Source organism: Nelumbo lutea, chromosome 1, assembly GCF_056320005.1.
Source record: "Nelumbo lutea isolate HS-2025 chromosome 1, American lotus-T2T, whole genome shotgun sequence".
NCBI lineage: Eukaryota > Viridiplantae > Streptophyta > Magnoliopsida > Proteales > Nelumbonaceae > Nelumbo > Nelumbo lutea.
This window is the reverse complement of record NC_142684.1, coordinates 36,425,537-36,451,897: the sequence shown is the minus strand read 5'-3', so window position 1 is coordinate 36,451,897 and position 26,361 is coordinate 36,425,537. Positions and strand designations below refer to the sequence as shown.

General features: G+C 38.7%; 2 protein-coding genes across 4 annotated transcripts; both read left to right on the top strand.

Annotated features, from left to right (window-relative positions):
* The first annotated feature begins 372 nt into the window (after positions 1–372).
* LOC148874281 (uncharacterized) lies at positions 373–25,020 on the top strand. Of its 3 annotated transcripts, none has more exons than XR_016099050.1 (3): positions 373–988; positions 22,298–24,754; positions 24,868–25,020. XR_016099050.1 is itself a non-coding variant. In XM_088943825.1 (3 exons), exon 3 carries the CDS (start codon positions 22,384–22,386, stop codon positions 24,301–24,303), a length of 1,920 nt encoding a protein of 639 aa, XP_088799951.1. In that variant the 5' UTR covers positions 597–988; positions 1,139–1,239; positions 22,298–22,383; the 3' UTR covers positions 24,304–24,839. The 3 variants fall into 3 exon arrangements, 2 of the variants coding, with proteins under 2 accessions (XP_088799835.1, XP_088799951.1); XM_088943825.1 differs by lacking the exon at positions 24,868–25,020 and adding an exon at positions 1,139–1,239 and having other exon boundaries at positions 597–988; positions 22,298–24,839; XM_088943709.1 differs by lacking the exon at positions 24,868–25,020 and having other exon boundaries at positions 22,298–24,839.
* Positions 13,126–14,040, top strand: LOC148874282 (uncharacterized). The gene has a single exon (XM_088960582.1). It carries the CDS (start codon positions 13,126–13,128, stop codon positions 14,038–14,040), a length of 915 nt encoding a protein of 304 aa, XP_088816708.1.
* Positions 25,021–26,361: the final 1,341 nt, after the last annotated feature.

Genomic DNA, 26,361 nt, shown 5'->3' with positions numbered 1-26,361 from the left:
GAAGGCCTGTTTGGGAGGGCTTAAGCTTTGATTAAGTTGCTTTGCAAAAGTTGATTTATCGGCTGAATGAAATCAAAAGTTATCAAAGGTTTTTCACAAAACTAGAAGCTGCTGTGTTTTAAGTATTATTGTGAGAAAACAGGGGGGGGGGGGGAGCACAATGTAATTTTCTTTAAAAAAAAGAGTGGTGATCCAATAAGTGTGATCTTTGAATATGTAAAACGTATTTGTTTTTAATTGGGCCGAAAATTGAATAAAAATGATAAAGCAACTAACAAACGCTCATTGACAACAAAAATGTTGTAATTATTATTTTCTTGCTAGAATGTTGCATCCAATTCGTGATAATTGCTTTGAGCGCTCATGATTACAGGCGCTCTGATAGAGTTAGCACTCAATTACAAAAGCTCACAAATTTTTGTTGTCCTATTTCGATTCGTCCCAATGAGTTATGAACACGGAAGGGTGATTCTGACTTTCTCGGTGAGAAAACGCTCATGGAATCATCACTCCAATAAACAAGCGGATGGACGCTCGTAGAGCAGAATCTTAACATAATTGAGTTAATTAACAAAAAAATGAACAGAGAATGGGGTGAGATGGTGAGAGGGTGGTGTTTCAACTTCTGGTATTGTTACAGGACGAGGACCAGAAAGAGATAGGGACCCTTGTGGTAGAAAAGGAAAAAAATTAATAATAAAAATAAAGAACAGAAAAAGAAAAAGAAAAGAAATCGGATGCCATGCACCTTCTGCGCATTTTGCAAACCCTGCAGCGCCATTGCCCAATTCAATAAGGCAGGTCCAGACTCCAGATTTATCATTTTTTTTTTCTCTCTAGAATAAAACTTGTCCGAGAGAAGGAGAAGGAGAAGAAGAAGAAGGGTTTGAGCCTCTTTTATATGTAACCCTTCAAATCCAATCGACCATTTGTAGGATGTGCTCTTGAAATTTCAGGAGGGATTTCGCTGTGTCTTCTCGCTAGCGCGGTAAATATGCTTCTCTTTGTTTTAATTGAAGTTTCTGCTGTTTCAATTCACGACCGTCTGCTTGTCCTGTTTGTTGATTCAATATCTTAAAACTTCAGTTCGATTCGGTTGCTAACCTTTGCTTTTGTGTAATTTTCTTTGGTATCTGAGTGAGGAGATTGATCTGTTGGTTCTCTTGATCTGATTCTCTTTAAACAACGCCTATAAGGATGGGGGGCTTTGGGATCAGAAGAGTACCCCCCTCTCAAGACGTATGCTTCTCTCAAATTGTTTGATGTTGTTGTTTTGATGCTTCCGTGAATTCTGAATTTCTGTTTTACTTATTTTTTTGGTTGTAATTTGTTGATCTTTTCTTTCTGGACGATATTCTGTCAATGTTAATTCTGAGGGACCTTATTGTTATTTAATCCCTTTCTGCAATTTCCGTGTATAAATTCCCTCTTATATGTTTAGGGGCTGTGGAAAAGGGTGGGATTTGGATATGTACCATGAGTTTGCTTACGGGAAGTTAATGCATTTTTTTTTTTTTTTTGAAGAAGGTAAAGTATATTCATTCAATCAAAAAGAGAACCCATGTGCACCAAGGATCTGTACAATGGGAATTTACATGAAGACCTTTGGTTTACAAAAAGAGATTATTCATAATAAAAAAAATATATAAACAGTCTATGCACACCAACCTAAGACAAAATTCTACCCTTAGAATAGCTTTTAGCTTATCTTCAGATTCGAACTTATTTAAAATTCTTGAATTTCTCTCTGATCAAATAATCCACATTACAGCATTAACAGTGGTCTTCCACACATTATAGCCTTCTTTACTCAATCCTTTCAGTTGTCAGCTCCTGAAAAAATTAATGACAGATTTTGGATTGCAGTCATTCATTCCAAACAGCTTTTTATCCCAGATCAACAGTACTTCTCAAGAGGAATGCCCCCTCCTCCGAAAAAGAAAAGCCTGAACAGCATGGACAAAGTATACAACTTATGCAATGTAGAAAATCTCATTAAAATTTGTTCTTCAAAGGCACAATCCCAATCTAGCACATTGGCTACTGAGTATGCTGACCATGCAATCCAATTGCATGAGATATTTATCCCCTTCTCGTATGCTGTCTAAATTTTTATGAATCGTCACAATCATCCCCTATCCATCTGATGACCACTTGAGAGTCTCCATTCACCTCAATCTCTTCAAATCTCACTGTCCATTGACTTCATCAATCTTAGGCTTTAGAGACATACCATAATCTTCACTCTGGAACAGCTTTTGATTAGGTTCGTGGTACTACTACATTGATGTTCCTATCAACAGCACAAAAAAGATGACCAGGGAGAAGCCATCAAAATTTAGTTTAATAGTGTTATGGGCAGAATAAAATTTGCAAAACCTTTATTCTTGGATGGGTAAAACCCTAACGATCTCTCCACGGAAATTTCTTTTGAATTCTTCTAGCATCAGTTGAAGGATCTTAGGGTATTAGTGTAATCATGACACATATCTGGGGATGATATTGTAATTTCTGGGTAATATTTGTAATTCTGGATTTATGTGGGGTCTACATCTCATTTCTGATTATCATGTTTTCGAGGATTGTATGTCATTTTTTGCATTTGATCAAATAAGAGAAATGAGCTTACCATGAGATAGAATGGGCGTATGTTGGAAATTGGTTATAGTTCCAAAATCTCCTTTTTACCATCTTGTACGGTAGCCTCTTTGTCCTGTGGATGTAGGCTATCAAACTGAACCATATAAATCTTGTGTTCCTTTAACCCATTATTTTTTCATTCTGATTTTTGTATTTTGATGTTATAGCTCCTTCACTTCTCAAGTAACATGACTATCTTGATTAGCCTAGGTTGAGATAGTATCACAGTCAATGATTAAAGGGGTTCAAGTCTGACTCAGTCTTGGTTAGTGATTGATCAAATTTATGACATCTATGGAGGAGGATAACACTTTCTGGCTTTCTACCAGACCAATTTAATATTTGTAGTATAGCGTTCTTTGTTCTCCTTGACTGTTCAACAAACTTGTATATGTGTATTACAATGATCTAGCATCATATTCATTAGAGGTCTTTGACAAAGTTTCCAATACTAGGCATATGTGTTTATGTTGTTTGTTGTCACCAAGTTGGTGATATGTGAGTTTGCACTCATTTCCATGGGTTGTTTCTGTATGTTGTTGTGAGAATATGTTTTGAGGGAATATTGTTCTACCTCAAGTGTATTGCTACTGTTGTATTTGGTGGCTGCTATTCTCTTTGGACTATAATGTCAGTATGTGAATTGAAGATGTTTGTGGAAATACTTGTTCAAGTCTGGGCAAGGTTTTAGCTAGTCAATTGTCGCTGTTTGAAGAAATGCCCATCGTTTCTGTAATCCAACTTTGTGATCTAAGTTAAAAAAAATGTCTCTCAATTATCCAGCTGTTGATTTATGATGTGACTTAAATCAACAACCCAAATTTGATGTGAAATGACTTTTTTTTTATAAGCAACAGAAATATTCATTCTTTAATGAAAGAAAATCCACCCTGCTTCCAAGCAGCATCAGACCAGGAATACACAACTAACTCCAAACTTGGAGCATAAGTCAAATGAGCAGAGGATTACAAGTAGATATCAAATGCTTGCTTTTTTACATACTGCTCCCTGGCCCAGGGCATCCCCAATCTAATTGATTTTTTGGCACCTCAGCCCTTGATAAAGAATCTGCTAGTTCATTGACACTCCTAGGCACCCAGTTGAATGAGCTATTCAAAGTGGCGGCCATAGATTGTGCCTGTCTTGCCATTGGCCTAAACTCCCAAGGGATTATGTTTTGTGATCTCACCCAACATATTATAGCTTGCCAGTCTCCTTCCACCTCTACTTCCCTCACACCCTGTGCAATTATCAATTTTAAACCCTGAAGATGAGCATGCAGTTCAGCTGTAAGAGAGTTACCTAAAGGTCCAAAACCTATAGGACCAGAAAATCCAAGCAGAAATGTAGAATCTGCCCATCGTGGTCGGTGGTCCTGAATTATTCCCCAAAGTGCCTGAATCTCCAGGGTTCCCGAGACTGCATCCATCAAAGTTGAATTTACTCTTGCCCACTACTGGTGCACACCACCTGGCTATCCTTTCAGATTTTCCGATTTCGAAAATCTGCAACAGCTTTCCATTCTCTTCAAAGATCATTTAGAGTGATGCCTCTGAAACCTTCATAAATCAAAGCCCAATGAGCTACTCTTATCATGGTGAGCTCAATCACCTCCTCCACTTTACTCTCCTTTTCCTTGAACAATCTAGCATTTCTTTCATTCCACAACCCCCATAAAACAGTCCATGAGAGCATTGCCATAAATTCTTTTTGTCTCTTTGTTGTGCATCTTAGGCTATTAGAGCTGAAAAGATCCTTGACTTCTATTGATGCCATCTACATGTATACAAAGAGAAAAAGATACCTGGGCAGCAAAGGCACATTGCAACAGAATGTATTTGGTGCTTTCCCCCCTCTTCAAACAGAGGACACACACATGAGGAGAGAGACACCAGTTCTTCCGCTTCCTTTGGAGTCTATCCAAGGTGTTAATAACTTGACTAGCCCCTTCCCAACCAAAAATCTTTATTTTGGGAGGGATAGGGTCACCACAACTCTTTTACTGTGAACAGGTTTGTGTCACTGGGTTAAGGGTGCAAAAAAAAGAAGCACAAGTAAAAATACCATTAACATTGGGTGTCTACACTCTCCCATCTACTCTAGGACATAAGTTCACCTCTTGAACTGTATTCAGTAAGGTGGTCATCTCACTCATTTCTAGATCCCTCAAAGCTTTCCTCAATCCCAAGTTCCACACTAACCCACTCCCATCAAAGGACACCAACTCAACAATAGGTTTATTTTTGAAGATAGAAATGTTGTAGATTTTGGGAAGTGTTTGGAGAAAGGTGGAATTTCCCCACCAAATATCTTCCCAAAACTTCACCTTAGAGCCGGAGATGGTATCTACCTTATGTTGCATGAAGGTGGGGAGGATGGTCAAAATTGCTTTCCAAGGGCTCCTCAACGTAGTACTTCTAGCAAGGCCTGTGTCTCACCCATTTGAGTGTAGCCCATGGGTGTTTTTGATTACTAAATGCCACGATTTTCCTCCTGAAGGAACCTCCACAACTATTTATCCAATATAGCCATTTTTTTTTTCATAACCCTCCCAATTCCTAAACCACCCCCTCTTTAACTTTACACGCCTCCTCCCAATTCCTGAGATGATCCTTTTCATCACTTCCCAGGTCCAACAAAAAGTCCCTAAGGCTGTGTTGGGTTGCAGTGCAATTTTATTTGCACTAGGTCCAACAAAATTAAACCAGAAGTTTCTCATGATCTTTGAGATTCTAGATGACGCCATATTTTTCTCAGCACAAAACATGTGGTATTTGTCCACACTCTTGGCTAGGTGTGCATGTGGTTCGGTTAACCGGACCGTGGGCTATCTTTTGAAATTGAACCGGTCCTACCAGTTTTTGCAATTCTCTAAGCTGAAACTGAACCAGTACCACCGGTTAACTGGTTTCAGTTTTTAAGTAGTTTGGTTCTTTGGTTTTTTTGGTTTTTTATATTTATAACATATATTATATTACAAATAATAATGATATATAATATATTATATATTATAAATAGATCATTATAAATATAATATATGTATATATTTACATATATAATGCACATATATTTATATATAATATAGATCATTTGTGCCATATATAATATACATATAAATAGATATACTGGTTGGTTCGGTTTTGTTTTTCAGGTTTTTATGAGAACTCCTACTCTTGGCCAAATAGAGGAGAACAAGAATAATCTTAGAAGTGTCCAGAAATAGTTGACCCTCACCTCAAAGAGTCTCTTATGTATTAAAAGATATGTACAGTTACAAGAATGAAGAATGCCCATCTAGGGCTGAAAGAGAAAAAAGAATACAAGTAATGTAGTGTACAACAAGGACTATACTAATAAGATACATTAAGTCACAGAATCTCCATGGTATTAAAGTCTTCAGCAACACAACGTTCCCCATCACACACTCTACTTACGTTGTACAATTCCACTTCCACCCAAAGATTCTCCCTTTCTCTACAAGAAGTAGGACCCATACACATTAGTTAACCATCATTCAAAATCATCTCCTTTATCTTTGAACTTCATTGTCACTAAATAAGTTCCTACAATTTCTTCCATACAATCTCTCTTATTATCCTCCCACACAATCAAATCTCCCTCCGATGAACCCATTGTAGGTAAATAAACCCACTTCTTTTTCCTTCCCCCAAACACTTCTCTTTTTTCTTTTTTGATCAGCAATAGAGAAAAGATTTCATTAAATAGAGGAAATATAGATTACAACAAGTTGTGAAACCCCAAGTACTTCTCATGCACCTATCATTCTCTATTTCTAATTTAATTTCTTGTAAAAAAATCATTGATGGTCTTATTCTCCTCAAAAAATCTTTTTATATTCTCCTCTTCTTGGCACTCCCTAAGGCTCTTACAATCCATCTAATCATCTTCTTTGGCAATCTTTTGGCCCCTTGTTCCCTTCCCTGTGGATCTCTTTTTTCCTCTTCTTCTCTTATACAATTTTCTCATTCTAATTCCTAAGGAAGTAAGCATTTCCACTTTTAATCTTTTCCTTTTTAACATTTTCTCCCCCTCCCTTTGTTTGATAACTCTAATTCCCATTAAGGGTGGATTTGAGCCGAGCTGAGCCGAATACTTGGCTATTCGAGCTCAGCTCGCTGAAATTGTGTTAGGCTCGAGCTCGAGCTCGGCTCGGTTCAAAGCTCGCAAGTTCGAGCTCGACCACAAGCCAACTTTTTTTCTAAAAAGTAAAATTTATACATATAAAAAATCTATTTTTTTTATTTTACATACAAAAAATTAAGAATTATAAAATTTATTTATTATTATACATATAAAAAATAAAAAATACATATAAAAATGTTTTTATTTTACACAAAAAACTAAGAATTATAAAAATTATTTACTATTATACATAAAAATAAAAATATTATTATATATAACAAAAATTATTTATTATATATATGTATATGTATATGCATGTATGTATATATTTATGCATCTATGCATGCAATAAAAAAATATTGATTTATTATACTAGGCTCAATTAGGTTCGCGAGCCTCATAAGCTGAGCTTCACTAGGCTTGAGCTTGGCTCGAATAGAAAATGAGCCTATATATCAGGCTCGAGCTCGACTAAAATGTCAAATCTCGGTTTAAACCGAGCCGAGCTCAAATAGCTCGTGAGAAGCTCGACTCGTGGCCACCCCTAATTCCCATTCCATTAGTGAAATTTTGAATTTCTCTTCTCTCCTCCTTTTCCTCCTTGTCCTTAGCCCTACAATTCTCATTCTCACTCTTCTTCTTCTTTGTTCTTTGACCGTCTTCTCTTTCCATTTTACCTAACTGCTCCTGTCCCCCCATTCCTTCCTCTAAATATTCTACCATTAATCTCCAAATCCTTTCCCCAAACTCCCTCAGTTGTTCAGTTTCATCTGACCTTTGACCCAATCCTTCCCCCGTCAACCTTGCCTACAGTACTGTGACATTTTTGAACAATTTTGGCCATCTCCCTATCTTTGAAGTTCACACAAACTAGAACAAACATGAGAAGTAATAGGAAATACTATATGGGAAACATTTGTACCTGCCTTAGTTTTTCTTTTTCAACCACAAGTCATAGGTGATGACAAGCCATTGCTTGTAATTCCAATGTAAAAGGCAAACAGCCTAGGTCTTGAATGGGCTTTTTTTTTTAATCAGTAACAATTGGTAAAAATGTTGTACCATGCAGAAGAGATGGTTGAAGGTTGAATCAAAGAACTTCTTACTCGAAGAGATTTGGACTAAATAGGAAAAGGGTTTGAAAGTAAAGGAAGGACAGAAAATGATTGTATTGCTAGTAGGTGATGCAGTTGAATGGGTTAAAAACTTCATTGAGGAGGCTATCACAAGAAGAAGAGAAATACAGCCGGAAAGATTCGAAAGCAAAAGAAGATAGAAGATTTTATACAAAAAGGAAAAGGAACGGAAATGGTTATTTCATACACTTCATGAGTATTTTGGACCAATGTTTTAAAACATGGAGGCGTGACGCGAGGCATTCCACTACCTAGAGGTGTGTGGCATAGTTCAGAATGTAAGAGGCGTAAGCCTCCCGAATACAAGGAGGCTTACGCCTCCTTAAGAGGAGGGAGGGGGATGAGGAGGAAGAAGAGGAAGAAAATTTTCATTTTTCTTTATTTTAAATAAAAATTTTTTATATTAAGAAAAATGAAGATGCATGGCACTAGTTGAAGGGAGGGCAAAGCCCCCCCAGCCAAGGCCCAAGGGGTTCTAGGGCTTAGCCCCCAACCCACTTTCTTTCCCCTTATCTTCCCTTCCCTTCCCTTTCCTTTTCTTTATTTTTCTCCTTCTTTTTCTTCTCCTTTCCTTTCCTTTTTTTTCTCTTTTCTTCTTTCTTTTTTCTTGTTTTTCTTGTCTTTTTACATGAGGTGTGCATGAGGCGTACGCCTCTAGCATGCTTCATGAAAAAAGCATATGAGGTGTACACTTCAGAGGTGTCAACTCCTCTAGCATATGCCTCAGGGCGTTTTGGGGGCGCCTTGTATGCCTCCTCCCATGCTTTTTAAAACACTGTTTTGGGCTGGGTAGAAAATAGCTAGTTTGCTTTCCTGAAAAAAGAAAAAGCGAAGGGTGGATAAAACTGGTAATGGTGCTTCAAGATTTTTTGGGAAAGGAGGATAAAACACATTTAGTTACTACAAAAGATGAAAGGAAGGAATTAAATAATATAATGAGAGAGGGATTTACTTATAGAGAGGAGATGGGTATGGCTGAAGATCTCTCACTAGTGGTAGGTTTTGTTAATAAAGGTAAGACATAAGATGATAATTAACCAAGGGAAGGAGTGTTGAGAGCAAAGGTTAGTTATTGTTACCAAGCAATAGGTGGAAGATTGGAGTGGAGTAGTTATTTCAATTCAAAAAAGCTTAGGTGTTAAAGGGATGATGATCATTACCCTGTTTGAGGAATGTAAGGCTTTTTTTGATTTTTTAGATGAGATAAAACTAGAAATTGAAGCAGTATCTGTTCAAGCAAAGGAGAGTCAACAAACGATATTAAGATGGTGTCCAACCTCCAATGCAAGGAATTTTCACTTGGAGGATGGAGTGATGGTGGGCATTTTAGGTCTTCCTTTTCAGGTTTGGGTAAAAGAAACATTCAATTCCTATGCTATGATTTGTGGCGGTAGGTTAGTGGGTGTCTTTCTTCATGATCTTCATTCGGCCACTATCAGACTGAATGAGGTAAGGCCGGAAAATATTCCAAGGAAAGTTGAGTTTGTTGCTGGGAGTTTGAGTTTTCTAGTTTGGTTTTTGACCTCCATTGGGGTAGAGCTCTGGAAGGAGGGTCATAGAGGAGGAGACGAGAAGGTGGAAGATGAGGTCTTACATGGCAAAGAATGGTTGGAGAGTTTAAATGGTAAAGAGTAATTTCACAGAATTGGAAAAACAACTTTTTGGAAGAGCAAAAGTTGGGGAACCTTGTATCAAGGATAGGGGTTTAAGGAAAGAAGTGGAAGGGAGAGAAAGAGAAGATGATCATTACCCTGTTTGAGGAATGTAAGGCTTTTTTTTATTTTTTAGATGAGATAAAACTAGAAATTGAAGCAGTATCTGTTCAAGCAAAGGAGAGTCAACAAACGATATTAAGATGGTGTCCAACCTCCAATGCAAAGAATTTTCACTTGGAGGATGGAGTGATGGTGGGCATTTTAGGTCTTCCTCTTCAGGTTTGGGTAAAAGAAACATTCAATTCCTATGCTATGATTTGTGGCGGTAGGTTAGTGGGTGTCTTTCTTCATGATCTTCATTCGGCCACTATCAGACTGAATGAGGTAAGGCCGGAAAATATTCCAAGGAAAGTTGAGTTTGTTGCTGGGAGTTTGAGTTTTCTAGTTTGGTTTTTGACCTCCATTGGGGTAGAGCTCTGGAAGGAGGGTCATAGAGGAGGAGACGAGAAGGTGGAAGATGAGGTCTTACATGGCAAAGAATGGTTGGAGAGTTTAAATGGTAAAGAGTAATTTCACAGAATTGGAAAAACAACTTTTTGGAAGAGCAAAAGTTGGGGAACCTTGTATCAAGGATAGGGGTTTAAGGAAAGAAGTGGAAGGGAGAGAAAGAGAAGAAATGGAGAGAGATCTGATCTTTGAAGAGGCTACAAGATGGAGAAAGGCCGTGAAAGTGGAGGCTAAAGACTTCATCTTTGAGGAAATAAGAATCAGAGGGTGTTACAGCATAAAGATAAGGGAATCTAAGAAGGCTACAGTTCTGGTGGAAGGCTTAGAGACGGCAGAATGGATTAAGAATTTCTTGAATGAAGCAGCAACAAAAGGAAAACAAAGTCAGGTAGAAGATATGTAGTAGAAAGTAAACAGAATGCAAAAGGGTTGTTCATCTCCCTAACTGAGCTCTTCGACAAAGGAATGAAACAAATGGTCGGTTTCACTGCTGGGAAAAACAGTCAAGGGTGGTGAGGAGTGGTTGAGATTTTAACTGCATTCATAGGTTGAAGGAGTCTACAGCAGGAGAAAAAAAGAAACTGTAGAAGAAGGCAAGGGATTATTTGCTGCAAACTCATCAGTATTGGAGGATGAGAGTATCACCCAGGGTTTTATAGCCATGGCATACATCAACAGTAACTCTTTATTAAATGCAAGCTTCAGTATAGATCACTGGAATAAAATGTTAGTGGTTGAATCTAAGAATCTGATTAAGGATTGGAGGTCGGTTGCTGATATCTTGATGTGCAAGTTGGGATCAAGGAAGACTTTCATATTAACTCCCTTCAACAGTAAGAAGGCAGTATTGGATCCTCTTGAAGACTTGGTGGAAATTGAGGCTTTGAGTTTTCAAGAGGATATGGGATCCTTTACTCTGTATAAATGGTCTCCTTCTAATTAAATCTTATGCCATTGAAGATGGAGTGATAGTCAGGTTAATTGAGCTGCCTTTCCATCTTTGGAAACATGATGTGGCCTTCTTTATTGCTTCATTATGTGGGGCTCGGCTTGGTGGGGAGTTTTGGGGAGATTTGCGCTCTGCTGCCCTGTTACTGAATGGAGTTAAACCAGAAGTCACATGCTCCCTAAAAGACATACATGACTAAAGCTGGCCAGTTGATAGACGATGTAATTCATCCAGCATTGTCCCCATTCGAGCTCCTCCAAGTCTGTGAAGACTTCGAACCAGAAAACATGATCATTACAATGGGTTCCTTCGAAAAAACTCCCTCGTCCCTCTCAAGGTCGTTGCAATCCCATGTTTGTTTGACATAGTGATCTTGACAACGAAGATGATATGTCAACACAAGCTGAGGGCGATTCAGATTCAGACTCAAAAGACACTCTAAGCCTTGGAAGCGTGAATCTACAAGGCAAGCCACAAAGGAGTTGTGGGAAGATGAAAGTTTAAACACAGCTCCTCTTTTCCTAGAGGAGGAAGTTTCTGTTTCGGAAGGCCTTGGAAATGTGAATAAGGGGAATCTAGCAGCAACTATAGAGGACGGTCAGGATACAAATACTCTAGCAACCAAATCTATTCCAGGAAAGCAACTATGAAAAAGTTTCAGTATGGTGGGCAGGAACCTTCTTTGCAGGTTTATAAAGAAGCACACACAGAGGATAACCCAGGAAAGGTTTCCTTAAATACAGAGGTTGACAAGGTTACGATCGAACCAAGCTTAAACCCACAACTGATTCAGTCAGAGGGAATGATGTTTGTCCAGAATTCTAATACTGATACCCCAACACATTCTGTAGCCCATTCACTCCCTGATAGGCCAGGTACGTTTGTCCATTTGGGTTTTGATACTAACTTGGGTTCTGTGCCTGAAGCAGGTGCCTTGGCATCCCAGTTAGACAGAACAGCTGGAAGTGAGGGAGTGGAGGTGGAGGGGGTTGGATGTGATATAGGGGAAGAAAGCTCTTTATCGAGTAAAAGGCAGGTGGAGGAACTAGAGAGCATCTGGGAGCAAATTTGTGCCTTGCTGGAAGAATATAAACAGAAAGAGCATGTGGAGGCAATGCCAAAAAAGTCAGAATGCATTGGGACCACCTGTAGTGAGAAGAAAGGAAGAGGAAAAGTCAAGAGTGCAAAGGAAAAACATTCTAATAAAAGCAGAAAGAAAAAGAAAAGATCAGAAGTAGAAAGGTTATTCTCAGACATTGAAGGGGATTTAGAATTCAGTGGAAGAGGGAAAGGAGGAAGGCTCCTAAGTGAGGGACAGAGGGTGTCAGGAGGGTGTTTTTTTACAACTGTGGTGATGAAGATCATTAGCTGGAATGTGAGAGGTTTAGGAAGTGCAAGGAAAAGAAGGTTGATAAAGGATTTGCTAAGGAGGGAAAAGCTAGATATTGTATTAATATAGGAAACCAAACTAACAGATTTAGATAGAAGATGGGTTAGAAGTGTGTGGAAAGCAAGAGGTGTGAATTGGTGCTCAACTCCCTCCTGGGGACCCTCTGGGGGTATAGTTATGCATTGGAGAGAGGATGTGGTAGAACCATTAGAGGAACTGATAGGTAGTTTTTCTGTCTCTTTGAAGTTCAAGATGGTGGAGGATGGTTTTACTTAGGTGTTAACCAATGTGTATGGGCCAAATAATTATAGAGAAAGAAATGAATTGTAGGAAGAGCTTCACGGGATTCAAGGGTTATGGGAAGGTCCTTGGTGTTTAGGTGGAGATTTCAATGTAATAAGGTTCCTAAATGAGTCAAACAATCCCTAACAAGCTATCACTACTAGCATGAGCAGGTTCAATGATTTTATCAATAATTGTGATTTAAAGGAATTTCCTTTGCTACAAGCCAGCTTTACTTGCTCCAACTTTTAGGAGAACCCATCTTGCTCAAAATTAGATAGATTCCTTTTCAATGAAAGTTGGGAAGCACACTGGAGGAGTTTGGTGGCTAAGGCTTTGCCTAGAGTTACCTCAGACCATTGCCTTACCGAGCTAGGCCAAGAAACTTTTGGTGGTGGACCTAAACCTTTTACGTTTGAGAACATGTGGCTAAGACATCCAGACTTTATGCCAAAGGTTGAGGAATGGTGGAAAGAAGAGATTAGGGGAGTGAAGTGGAAAGGGGTGAGGTTACACAAGAAATTAAACAGTTTGAGATCTAAACTAAAAGATTGGAATAGGGAGGAATTTGGTAGGGTGGAAGAGCTCAAAGCTAAATTGTCAACTCAAATTGAGGATTTAGACTCAAAGGAGTATCAAAGGATCATGAGTGTACAAGAAAGAGAGTTGAGATGGAAGTTGAAGAAAGAACTAGAAGAGGTCCTTTTGAGGGAGGATATCTCTTGGAGGCAAAAATCTAGGCATAAGTGGATTAAGGGGATGGGAATACCAAGTTTTTTCATAATATGGTCAATAGGAGGAGGAGGAAAAATCTTTGTGGCTAAGCTTGAGGTCGAGGGAGTGAAAATTGAGTCTCAAGAGGAGATAACTAACTGTTTTGTAGCCCACCTTAAATCCATTTTGAGTAGACCTTTGGGGAGTTGGGTGAGAGTGGTGGATTTGGATTGGCCAAGTTTATCTACCTTAGAGATGGACTGGTTGGAAAGAAACTTTGAAGAAGAGGAGATAAAGAAAGCTGCCTTCTCAATGGATAGATCCAAGGCGCTTGGACCTGATGGATTTACTATGGCCTTTAATCAAGACTGTTGGAACATTATCAAAGAAGACTTGTTTGAGGTTTTTAGGGAGTTTGAAAACAACCATGTTATTAGTTGGGGGATAAATGCTACCTTCCTAGCTATTATCCCTAAGAGACTAGATGCAAAACATCCTAAAGATTTCAAGCCGATCAGTTTGGTGACCAAGATATACAAGATTGTGGCAAAAGTGCTATCGTTGAAACTCAAAAAGGCTTCCCTCTCTCATTACTCAAGCTCAAGGATCCTTTATACAGGGTAGACAAATTATAGATCAGGTCCTCATAGCAAATGAATGTGTGGAGGAGATCAAGTAATCAAGGCTTTGTTTGTAAGTTGGATATTGAGAAAGCCTACGACTTGGTGGACTGGAACTTTTTATTAGAAGTGTCAAGGAAATGTGGATTTGGGGATAGGTGGTGTAGTTGGGTGAGTGGTTGTATAACCTCTTGTTATTTTTCAGTTCTAGTTAATGGAGGGGTCAAGGATTTTTTCCCATCTTGTAGAGGGTTAAGACAAGGTGATCCACTTTCACCTTTCTTGTTTACACTCTTGGCAGCTGTATTTAGCAGAATGATTTCTAAAGTAGACAGGGAGAAGCTAATAAGTGGTTGGAGGATAGGTAGAAATAATGTCCCAGTGACCCACCTTTAGTTTGTGGATGATATTATCATTTTCTGTGAGGGGAGAGACTTAAGGAGAGTGAGGAACCTGAAATCTCTTATTAAATCCTTTGAGTTTGCCTCCAACTTGTCAATCAACCTTGATAAAAGTTGCATGGTGGGAATCAATTTGGAGGGGGAGATAGAGGATATTGTAGATTGTTGAGGATGTTCTATGTCCCATTGGCCTTTGACCTATTTGGGGCTTCCTCTAGGAGCTAACCCTAAAGAAAGTCGATTTTGGTATCCAATTGTGGAAAAGTTTGAAAAGAGGTTGGCATCCTGGAAGAAGAGTTATATTTCTATAGTGGGTAGAGTGACATTGATTAGGACTACACTTGCTAGTCTACCGATTTATTTTCTATCGGTATTCAGGATACCCCTCAAGGGAAGCTAAGAAGTTAGAATAATTGATGAGGGATTTTTTGTGGGAGCCAGGGGAAGTGAAGAAAGACCATTTGATTAGGTGGGAGATAGTTAGCAGAAGCAAGGAGGAAGGGGGACTAGGACTAGGTAACCTAATTCATAAGAATGAAGCTCTGCTAGGGAAGTGGTTATGGAGATGGCCTTTGGAGAGGGAGAGACTGTGGCACAAGGTGGTGACTAGCATTCATGGCTGTTTGGAGAATGGATGAGATGCTGGGATATCTTGACGGGCGATCCTTACAATACCGTGGAAGGCTATACCAGGGGAAGTGGTTATGGAGATGGCCTTTGGAGAGGGAGAGACTGTGGCACAAGGTGGTGACTAGCATTCATGGCTGTTTGGAGAATGGATGAGATGCTGGGATATCTCGACGGGTGATCCTTACAATACCATGGAAGGCTATACATGGGATTCTTCCCATTTTCTCAGTCTGGTCAGGTATTATGTCTACTCTAGAAGTAATGTTCTTTTTTGGGAAGAACTTTGGATGGGAAACCAACCCCTTAAAGACCTTTTTCCATCTCTTTACTCTCCGTCCCATTACAAGAAAGAGCCAATTTCCAAGTTTACCTCTTCCTCAATTTTTCCTTTGGCATTGAACTGGGATTTTGGTTTTCGAAGAGGGTTAAGTGATGATGATATTCTTGTATTTTAGAACTTTTGTCATCACTCGAGTCCACTTGTTTGGATCCCCCCAATTCCGATTTAAGAATTTGGATCCCTAACCCAAGAGGCTGTTTTACTTGCTCCTCCTTTTTCAAATTCCTTTGCTCTTCTTCTGCACCCTTGGCTTTCCTAGTTAAAGAAGTCTGTATCAGACCTATTCCCCCAAAGATTGCTGTTTTCTGTTGGGAAGTCTACTATGGTAAGGTTAATACCTTTGAAAACCTGCAGAGGAAGAGACCAAATTGGCGTGTCCTTTGTAAAACTCAAAGTGAGGACTGCTACCACTTACTGATCCCTTGTTCCTTTGTTGCAGCTCTATGGGATTGGATTTTTGGGCTGTTTGAGAGTAGGTGGAACCTACCATCTGATATTAGCTTGTTGTATAGTCCGTCTACTTTCGAGTGGCACACAAAGAGAGGGAGAATTATGTGGAAGGGTATTAGAGCAGCAATCTTGTGGACTGTCTGGGAAGAAACACCAGAAATTTTTCTGAAAAGGAAAGGAGCGTGTCAGAAGTTAAGGACTGTGTTTTGACAAGGGAAATTCAGTGGTTGAAAACATTAAACTTGTTTGATAGTTATTACTTCGATGACCTATGGAGGAACTTGTTAGCAGGAGCCAATGCTTCTACTAGGAATAATAGACTTTTAGTACAATGGGAGCCACCTGGGGAGAAGTTCATTAAGCTGAATTTTTATGGGAGTAGTAGAGTTAACCCTGGACTCTCGGGTATTGGAGGAGTTCTGAGAAATAAAGACAGTATGACCATATCCTTATATTCAAGGCCTGTGGGTCTGGGATACTCTATAAGGGCTGAACTGCTTGCTGCGGTACAAGGTATCCAGCTTGCAAACCAGTTAGGGATAGAGCACTTACTTATTGAAGGGGACTCTCAAGTGGTGGTGGGATGGCTGCTGAATCCGAATTCCGTGATTTGGGGCTATAAAGACCTCTTTAAAAAAGGCAAATGGCTAACAAGAAATATGACCGTCAGATTCCAGTGGGTAGGCAGATCAGCAAACTCTATGGCTGATTCACTTGCTAAACAGGGGGTTTCTCGGGACTCTTTATTTGGGGCTACCTTGTAATCATGTTCATCTGATCTTGTAATGCTATAATCAATCTTAAAGGAAAGCTCACATTTCATGCTTTTCCTTGGGTTGCCTGTAACACTTATTTTCTGGATTAATAAATTACTTATTCATTGATAAAAAAAAAAAAAGAAGGGGAAGCAGAGTGTGGCAAGACTTTTAAACAAATTTTGACAGGTGGGAGTGGGTTAGATGATCAAGGGAAAAGACAGTTTGTTGTAGAAGATAGAGGATTATGATGAAGGGCTCAACAAGATGCGAGTGTTTATTTTGAGCAGGCAAACCTGATCACCACACGCCAGAACTTAATGGGTCACATGGGCGGATCAGAAGCTGGGACCTCAATTGAAGGGTTTAGGGTGTGTAAACTTGAATCAAATTGGTGGGCTGGCTAATATTTTGAAGCCCAGAAGGGAAGGATCACATGACCCCTTCTATAATACAAGCATGTGAGCTCAAGTTTGTTTGGGCTTCTAATACACCACAGTAATGGTCTATTGTTGTCTTTATCAGACATGGTAAAGAAAACTGCAGCAGACTTGAAAGCTTATTGGTCTTTGTGGAAAGTTGTAGAGAATTCACTATGGGACAAAGAAGGGTATGTTTGGCATATAACTAAATACTTTTATGGAGGAAAGGAGATGCAATTGAAAGAAACTAGACACTACTAGTGATTGCCCAAGTAAGAAGGGTGTGCTTGACTAATCTAAGGAGGGGACTGTTTTGGCTGTGGAAGAAGTGGTTGACAAGGATGAGAGAGAAGGAGATGGGGCTTCCTTTTCAAAAGATTTTAAAAGTGAAAGGAAATATAGAACAAAATCATTGGTTCAAGATAAGGAGGTTGGAAATGAAAGTAATGAAGTATTGGAATCAAGTGATGATGAAATTGTTATGGATGAAGTCCATCAAGTTGGTAGCTCAACTGATTTGGAATTGGTGGTGAACGAAAGGTGGAAGTGAGCAAGATTCTAGGTGTTCGATTTGTAGGGGTCAAGGAGTTAGCAAGGAGAAACTTTTAGGAAATTGGAAGAAAAATATCCAATGCCTAAGGAGGGGATGGATCAAGAAGCTGGAAGACATTGCTTAAAAGATGGTGAAAGTTTTAGTGACTAGGATTTGGTTGGAATGGATGAGGATGCTGCTGGAGATATTTGGGAGGAGATTGTAGGTTAGAGTTTTGAGAAGAATGTGGTGTTGGAGCCTTGTGGAAGAGAATTTTTTTGGAAATCGGTGGGGGTTAATCCAAAATTTGAAAGCTTTTGGAAATTGGCGATAGAAAGATTTGCTAAAGAAAATTAGCTTTGTGGAAGAGAAGCTACATCTTTATGGGAGCCTGGGAGGAAGAGTTACTTTGATCAAGTCCACCTTAGCCAACCTGCCTACCTATTACCTATCCACCTTTAGAATATCGGGTAAAATAGCAAGGCAATTAGAAAAATTTATGAGAGACTTGTTGTGGGAACTAGGTGATGGAAAAAAAGACCACTTGATAAATTGGGAACAAGTTTGCAAGCCAAAAGAGTAGGAAGGACTTGGCATTGGAATTTGATTAAGAGAAATATAACTCTCCTAGGAAAGTGGCTTTGGAGATTTCCTCTAGGAGATAGGTTGTGGCATAGGGTCATCGGAAGCATTCTTGGTGTGGCCGAAAATGATTGGGATGCAAGACTGGCATTTCATGCTTCTTCAAGATCCCCTTGGAAAGCAATGATAGAGGTATTACCAACCTTTCTTAACTTCACTCATTTTGATGTGGGATGTGAGGAGAGAATCTTATTTTGAGTGTATCTATGGATTTGGGACATGCCCCTTAAGTTCCAATTTCCTATACTCTACTCTTTGTCCAACTACAAGGTTGATCTTGTTTCTAAATTTGATTTGCTCTTGAAACATGGGTTGAACTAGGATTTTGGTTTTAGAAGAGGTTTGGGGAATAGTTAGTATGATTCCCTTGTTCTCCTACTCACAAAACTGGAAAATGTCTTTTTGGATCAAAGCACTTTAGATGGTAGAATTTGGTTTCAAGATCAACACCCGTGACTTGTTTTAGAAAGGAAGGCCAAATAAGTGTCTCTCTCCTCACATGTGTTTCCTTTGCAAGGATAGCAGTGTGACCCTTCCTCATTTATTAATCTCCTGCTCCTTTGTGTCTTGCACTTGGGAATACTTTTGTTCTATTTTTGGCTGCAGATGGGTTCCCCCACAGGATGTGGTAGGTTTATTCAACGCCAGTTTCTTGAGGCAACAGAAAAAGAGAGGATGACTTATGTAGAGAGTAGTAAGAGTAGTGGTGGTTTGGACTGTTTGGGAAGAAAGAAATCAAAGGATCTTTAATGAGAAGAGTAAATGAAAGGAAGAACCGATTGAAGCCATAACAGTTAAGACTACACATTGGATAAAAACTTTGGACCTTTTTGGAGAATTCTCAACCAATAACATAATAAGGTCTTGGACTTAAGTGGCGAAAATAATTAGGCACATAGAAAGTATAAGATTGGAATGGAAACCTCCAGCTATATAAATAAGCTGAAGTTTTACTTTAATGGCAGCTCATTGGGCAATCCAGGAAGAGCAGGCACAAGGGGAGTATTTAGAAACAACCAAGGAGTGGTAGTGGCCTTGTTTTTGGCACCAATTGGCTTTGGAGACTCGGTTCAGGCCGAAATATTGTCTCTCTTACAGGGAATGAGACTTGCAGTACAGATCGGAGTTAGGAATTGGAAATTGAAGGAGATTCGCAATTAGTCATTTCATGGACCAAGAAAATCAATTCAACCCCTTGGAAATACAGACATGCTTCCAGGGAAATTGATCTCCTAGCAAAGAGGTTTAATTCTAATTTCAGCTGGGTAAGCAGGACTGCAAATGGGATGGCAGATGTGTTAGCAAAACAAAGAGTTGACAGGCCTTCTTTGTTTTGGGAAAAATTGTAATATGGTGTAATTTGGGCTGGGGATTGCTTTTATAAATGTACTAAGTTTCTGATTTATTAATGAAATCCTTTCGCTGATAAAAAAAGCTTGGGAAGCTTTATTTGAACATTAAAGCTGCAGGACCATGGAAGTATTGGGGAGGCATTCTTTTCCTTGTTCTGGGCTCAGTTTGCTTTCTTTGGTTGTTGGATTCTATTGCGAGACCTTGTGGATGTGGTATACTTTTCTTTCTTTTTTAATAAATTGCATACTTTACCTTTTCTTAAAAAAAAAAAAGAAAAAAAGAAGAATATTGCAAACTGTTTTAGAAGGTTTAAGCCCTGAGGCAAGGCGCACAAATTTTGCCTCAAGGCTTAAGCCTTTGTCAGAATGAGGTGTAAGCCTCAAGTATGATGATCATTAATGATTTAATTCTCTCTCTCTCTCTCTCTCTCTATATATATATATATATATATATATATAATGCATTTTTGTAATTCAAGATATATGGAAGAAGCACTTCAATAATTCTGAGGCAAGTAAATAAAAAAGAGTAAAAATGAAAAACCAATAGGAGAAATCAAGTTCTATTAGTTTCTCTTAGTGTTTTAGGAGAGTTCAACGCAAAAAAGGCCAATTAAGTTCTTAGTTTCTCTTGGATACATGGAGCGATTTTTCTTATTATTCTAAATCCAGCATCCCAAGTTTGTTATTTTTCTCATTTCTTTTCCTAGTCGACTTATTTTCTTTTTATTGATTTATTTTGTATAGACAAATTAGCTAAGTTATATTCTTTCTTCTGAACTATTGAATGACCATAAAGCTAATATCCAATTATATGGATGATTCTTCATATGTTTCCTTTCTTCTAAGTTGGTCATTTGAATTATTTGAGAACTTTTTATCTTAAAAAAATATTTTAGAACTTTACATTTTGAAACATGAAATGTAAAATGTTTATAATCGTTAGTTGATTTGTTATTATTTTATTTAACGCTTAACTGCTGAAACTTATTGCTTATAAACTTTTATTTTATGGATATTTATACCTTCTATCATTCTAACTTGGCATATTATATATTATTTGTATGAACTTATAATCTTTAATTAATTTTATTCTTAAGCCTTGAGGCTTACACCCCGCAACGCCTTGGGGCTTGCGCCTCACCTTTTTGGGCCATTACACCTAAACTATGCCTTCAACCTTTTAAAACCTTGATTGAAAATCCTCCAAAGGATAAGAATGGCCTTCTACTAGAAGGGCATGAAGTGACAAGATGGGGAGTACATCAAGCAATGCAACTTGTGCCAATGCCACAAAGGAAGTACATCATTAGTGAGGAATACGACAGAGAACTGCTACAAGATATGCATGAAATTTCATCTTACGACTACGTATTCGCACACCTTTCGAGAGGCCAACCATGCAGCGGATTGGCTGGCGGAGTTCATCCACCAGAACGAAATATCATCCCCTTCGTTTTGTAATTCTTTGTTTTTTTTTTTTATTTGCTTTGCTGATGCATGGGGTGTAGCTTCCCCTCATGGTTTGTAAGTTCTTCCGGTATTAACAAAAAAAAAAAGAACTAATAAGTAGAGTTTGTTTTGCTGTGAAATGGTTCTGGTCAATTCAATCAGTCAGTATTGCTTACAAGTTTGTAGGAAAGAAGGAAAAGACATCCACAACTCAACATTAGATCAGTTTCAATCAACTGTTGCAGCAAAGCTGTATAAAAATGGGTATGCGTCAATGTAAATATTTTCTTTTTAATTCAGTAGTCTATAATTAGAGATCAGGTTTCCCTTGATATAATCCAGCATTCTCTCATCTCTGATCTCAACTAACTACATGCAATACCACATCTTCTTCCTCACATTGCGAAGATAGGCAGGTCAGGCAAAGGGTGCATCCATGAGAAAAAGGGCCTTGCCCAGCTCATAACGTTGATTTCTTCGGAATGAGCATCAACTTGTCTCACTAGATCTATGGTTGCATTTAACATGCACTTAATTTTTGAATTTTCTATTTTCTCATGTTCTTTCAGAGGAGTATGCAATTCTAAACAATTTGGCCTAAAGCCTAACCCTTACCAATCCTTACCTCAGGTCATAAAATCCTAAACCTTTCTTAACCAATTGTGTGTTTTGGTAGTAAATAAAAAAAATCCATTAAGATAACAGAATAAAGTTACACCAAAATTGGTGCTGAGCAATCGCCAAGTTGTTAACTCTCCTAGTCTCATTATTTGGTCATAGCCATCTTACATCAATTTGGTGTTAGAGCCATTGGTCCTGCATTAATTTGGTATCAGAGCAGTAGGTCTTACATCACCTAAGTTCCTATGATTGCAGTTGTTCTATCCCTTCTACTTATCCCACTCAACATCCTTACCTTAGCTGTGCTTCTTTTTTGAATATGCTGTCTCTTGTTTGTTTGACACTTCATTCTTGATGCCAGCACTGCTAGACTTGTAAATCACCTTTTCTTTTCATTTATAATTGAAATGTGTTCATAAAGCACTACATTTTTCTCAGTCAAATTTATGAACTGCATTAATTACCAAAAAAGCAATCATGTACAAGTTAAGCCCATGTGTTACTTGAAGTTGTTCAGAAGGGCCACTAAACACCACCCCAAAAAATAATTTTATATATTCTTGGGCTTATTGAATGCCGCTGTGTAATTTCTACAAGGTGTATCATGCTTTTCTTATGCTTCTGATAACTTATTCTCCATTTTTTTTTTTTTGCTGTACTGCAGGCATTTTCCACGAGCTTCCTGGATCTCAGATTGATAGTTTCAAATCATTGTTTAACTAGATAGTCTACTTGGTCCTTTCTGTGCTTATGGGACTTGTGAAGACTGTGGATCATATGGGAAAGGGGGGTAACCATTTGGGAAATATCTGTTACTTCCCAAATGAAGATGGCCTAGAGAGAGATGAGAGCAATGTTGTGGGTTTAGACTCAGGGGATGATTCTGATGATTGTGCAACGGAGGAAATGGGTTTTGAGTTTGGAATGCTTGGAGGTCAGATGTGCAGTATTCCTTATGAGCTTTATGATCTGCCAGATCTTAAGGAAATTCTATCCTTGGAAACATGGAATTCATGCTTAACAGATGAAGAGAGGTTCTCACTCTCCGCATACCTCCCAGATATGGACCAGCAGACCTTTTGGCTGACTATGATGGAGCTTCTTAGTGGTAATAATATGTTCTTTGGCAGTCCCTTGGTGGAACTTTTTGAGAGATTGAAAGGTGGTTTCTATCCTCCAAAAGTGACTCGTTTCAGAGAGTCTCTTCAGTTTTTGCAGAGAAGAGCATATTATCATTCACTAAGATTATACCATGAAAATATGGCCCAGACCTTCTCCAACATGAAAAGGATGTGGGATAAATGCCGGCCAAGTAGCAGTATTGAAGAAAGGATCTTTATATGGAAGGTGAGGAAGAGCCACACAGGCAAGGATCCGCTTGATCTTAATGCATATCCGGTAGATGAGGATCTGACTAGCAAGAATCTCAACTTAAAAACAGCTTTGCTCCCTTCGGCAAAGACAACAAAATACATAGATCCAAAAGGAGAAACAACCAAACTTTTGCCTCCTGTTGCCGGTGGAATGAAATTGGTCAGTTCCAATACCAGTGGAAAGGGGGTTCTGAAAATAAAGCCTGCTGGAATGGGCTCACAACAAACATGTTTCTTGAAAACAGGTTCCAATTATAATTGGGCACAAAGCCAACCTACACCAAAAGGGGTACTGAAAATAGTCCCTAAACGTTCTACACGGCAGGAACATTCAAGGACAATGTCAATATATTCAGAACCAACAAAATTGACTGAAGCTCCAGTTCTGCAGACATCTAGGTTCTCTCCTTCGCCAGCATCTCTATATAATTGGGATGTAGGGGATTATGTTGGGGAATCATCCATTCCACATAAAGTTCGTGGTAGAAAAGCTTACAGAAGTCCTGAGGTTCCTGATTACATGGATCGGCAGAGAGTGGACCTTCTAAATAGTACCATTGGACCAAGCAGAAACTTACAGAATTCTATCAGAAAGGTGAGGCGAGCAAAGAATCGATCATTTGATGCCATCAGAGATTTACAAGAACACAGCTTGTTTGGAAGTGAACCTGGAGAATGGAACAGAGATGAAAATAGTGCAAAAGGAGGCCATCTGTCATCAAGGAATTCCCTTGATGGAAGGAAGTTGGCATGTGAAAGTGAAAATCTTCGGCAGAATTTGAGAAGTAGAGAACTGTCCCAAAGTTCCCTGGAATCATTCCAATTTGGTACTGAATATTACCAAGGGGAGAAGCTTATAACACCCAAGCAAGAAAAGTATATCACCAAGCATCCAAGAATTTCAGAAGTAGCTTCAAGAATCTCAGGTGCTGGTATTGAGGAGCATGAAACAGTGAAGATATCTTCAGATCGAACAAAGAGGCATAGAGATGTCAGTAGTGCAGAAGGATCACATAAATTATGCAATCAACTTTCTATTTCTGAGGGCCTTCGAGATGGTGTGGCGTTTCCTATAACATACAAGCGAAGGAAAACCCAAACGAAGCCTGACTCGTTAGATTTTATTAAACCACTGGCTACAGGGTCTGATTATGGAGCTAAAAAATTGAAGGAAGAAAATCACCGTTTGGGGGAGAGTGTGAAGGCTGTGAAGATTAAGTTCAAGAACTGGGATGAAAAATCTCTAAACAAGCAAGGGATTGTAAATGGGTTGCAATATGGTTCTCCACCTGCCTAAAGAACAGAGAAAAAGTGGGGTTATCATTGATTGAACGTGACAATGCTTGGCTGATCTGACTGGTGCTTCTGTGGATTGCAAATTGGATTGGAAGTTCGAGTTTTGTTATATTTTCCCTGATATAAACGAGGCTTACCTGAAGGCTTCATCTAAGTCTTCCCTCATGCCAATATTTGGAACAACTTCAATGCAACATTTCCATCATGTGACTAAGGCCTTCTCATCAGGCTTCTGGAAAGGTTGCACCATGCAGCATAGTTAAAAAGGCCATAAAGCCAAGCCTGCCATGCTTATACAAGAACATGGACATGGAATTGTGTTCTGATGCATTTCTTTTCATCTTGTTCTTAAGATGAACCTGTAATGCAACGGATTTCTTCCACTTCATATGTAGAACATCATGACCAGTAGATGTTCCTTTCTTGTTTGATCTCTTGCAAGGTTATATGAGGTAACACCTGTGATTCTTGGCTCGTTCTATCTGTAAATCAATGTATATTGATTAAGTTCAGAACACCCTCTATTTTTCTTGCTTCTGAGTGATCTCTATGCGTATATTTGTAGGTAAAGATACTCATTGTTTGATTTGGTTAACGGTGTGAATTCTACTGTCTGGCGAACGCCATACCATAAGACACTGAGGTGATTCGAAGTCGTGTAAATTGAACAGAAAATGGCCTAGAAACAAGGGTTTTTCATATTAGCTCTGTATCACCATCTGCACATTGCACTTACCACCACCCCATCCTCTACTTGGATTCTCGGTCTAAGAAGTAATCAGTTTTCTACCTATTAAAAAAATGCTAATCAGTTTTCTACCCATAAAAAAAAGGATGCTTATCAGTTCTCGTTCTTTAATTTCTTTTTCTATTTCCTTTTCTTTTTGATGTTTCTGTGTAGGAGCATTAATAGACTAAATAATTATATATTATCACTTTAGCTTTTGTATCTGTCACATTTTTTTGTTTCTCCAATATACGGGCCCAGGTGCAGGCGGGTTCCATCCCAAGTCTCCGCTACAACCAATCGGCTGGCACCTTGCCTTTCTCACAATTAATTGGAACATCATAAAACAATCGTTGCATGATATTTTAAGACTTATCTTGAAATTTTCAATAATCATTGAACAATTTTATATTGGTTTCCCATGTACATAAAATCTATTTTCAGGGTCTCTTATCAAATTACCATTCAACCACATGCATGGATTCACTTGCTAGTATCCCTAATAAATATGAATGGGACATACCCTGCCATCAGGCCCCATGACTATGCTCCGACATGTGGGTAGATGATCATGATATTTATGTCCACAAATTGGAACTGACATGACACCCCACGTAATGTTATTATCGTCAAAAGAGGGATATATTTTACTCTGCCCCAGTTTTTCCACTTTGTTTGTAGTGTAAAATTGTCCTCAAATTTGTTTACGATGCAAATGCCGGTTCGATGTAAATATTTACTCTGACCCAATTTTTTCACTGTTTGTTTATGCTGTAAAAATATTGTCAAAATCGATGTAAATCTGTGGATGACAGAATATCCGTCGATACAAGCGTAAAAGTTAAGTTTGCTTCGATTTTTTCAAATTAAACTTTTACACTCATTCTTATCGGTGTAAACAAGCCATGTCATTCGTATACTTTGAAGACCACCTCGAAGAACTCCACCGGAAAAGCAACTACAATGGTAAAATCCGATCTCAGTTGATTCTTCTTTTTTTTTTTTTTTTGAAGAAATCAAGATCATAAATATTAGAAGCTCCAACAAGTGAACGGTTGAACTCTCTTCTTCAACAATTGAGCTCTGCTTCTGGAGAGAGAAAAGGCAAGAGAAAGGATAATAAAATCCAATGGCTCAGCTGGCAGGACTGAGTGGGTTTCTGAGAATTTCATTCAACAGTCAACACCAATCGTAATGATTCATTTAGATTGCAATTGGAGTCGCTGATCAATTTCAATCTGTCACACAGAAGACTACTGAAACTCATGAAGGTTCTTTCGTTGTTGAAGTCGTAACATGTGAATTAGTTAGGTTTTGGTTTGGGTGTTCATG

Coding starts and splice junctions, on each gene's coding strand:
- LOC148874281 (XM_088943709.1), top strand. CDS start 22,384: ATGGGACTTGTGAAGACTGTGGATCATATGGGAAAGGGGGGTAACCAT.
- LOC148874282 (XM_088960582.1), top strand. CDS start 13,126: ATGTGGCTAAGACATCCAGACTTTATGCCAAAGGTTGAGGAATGGTGG.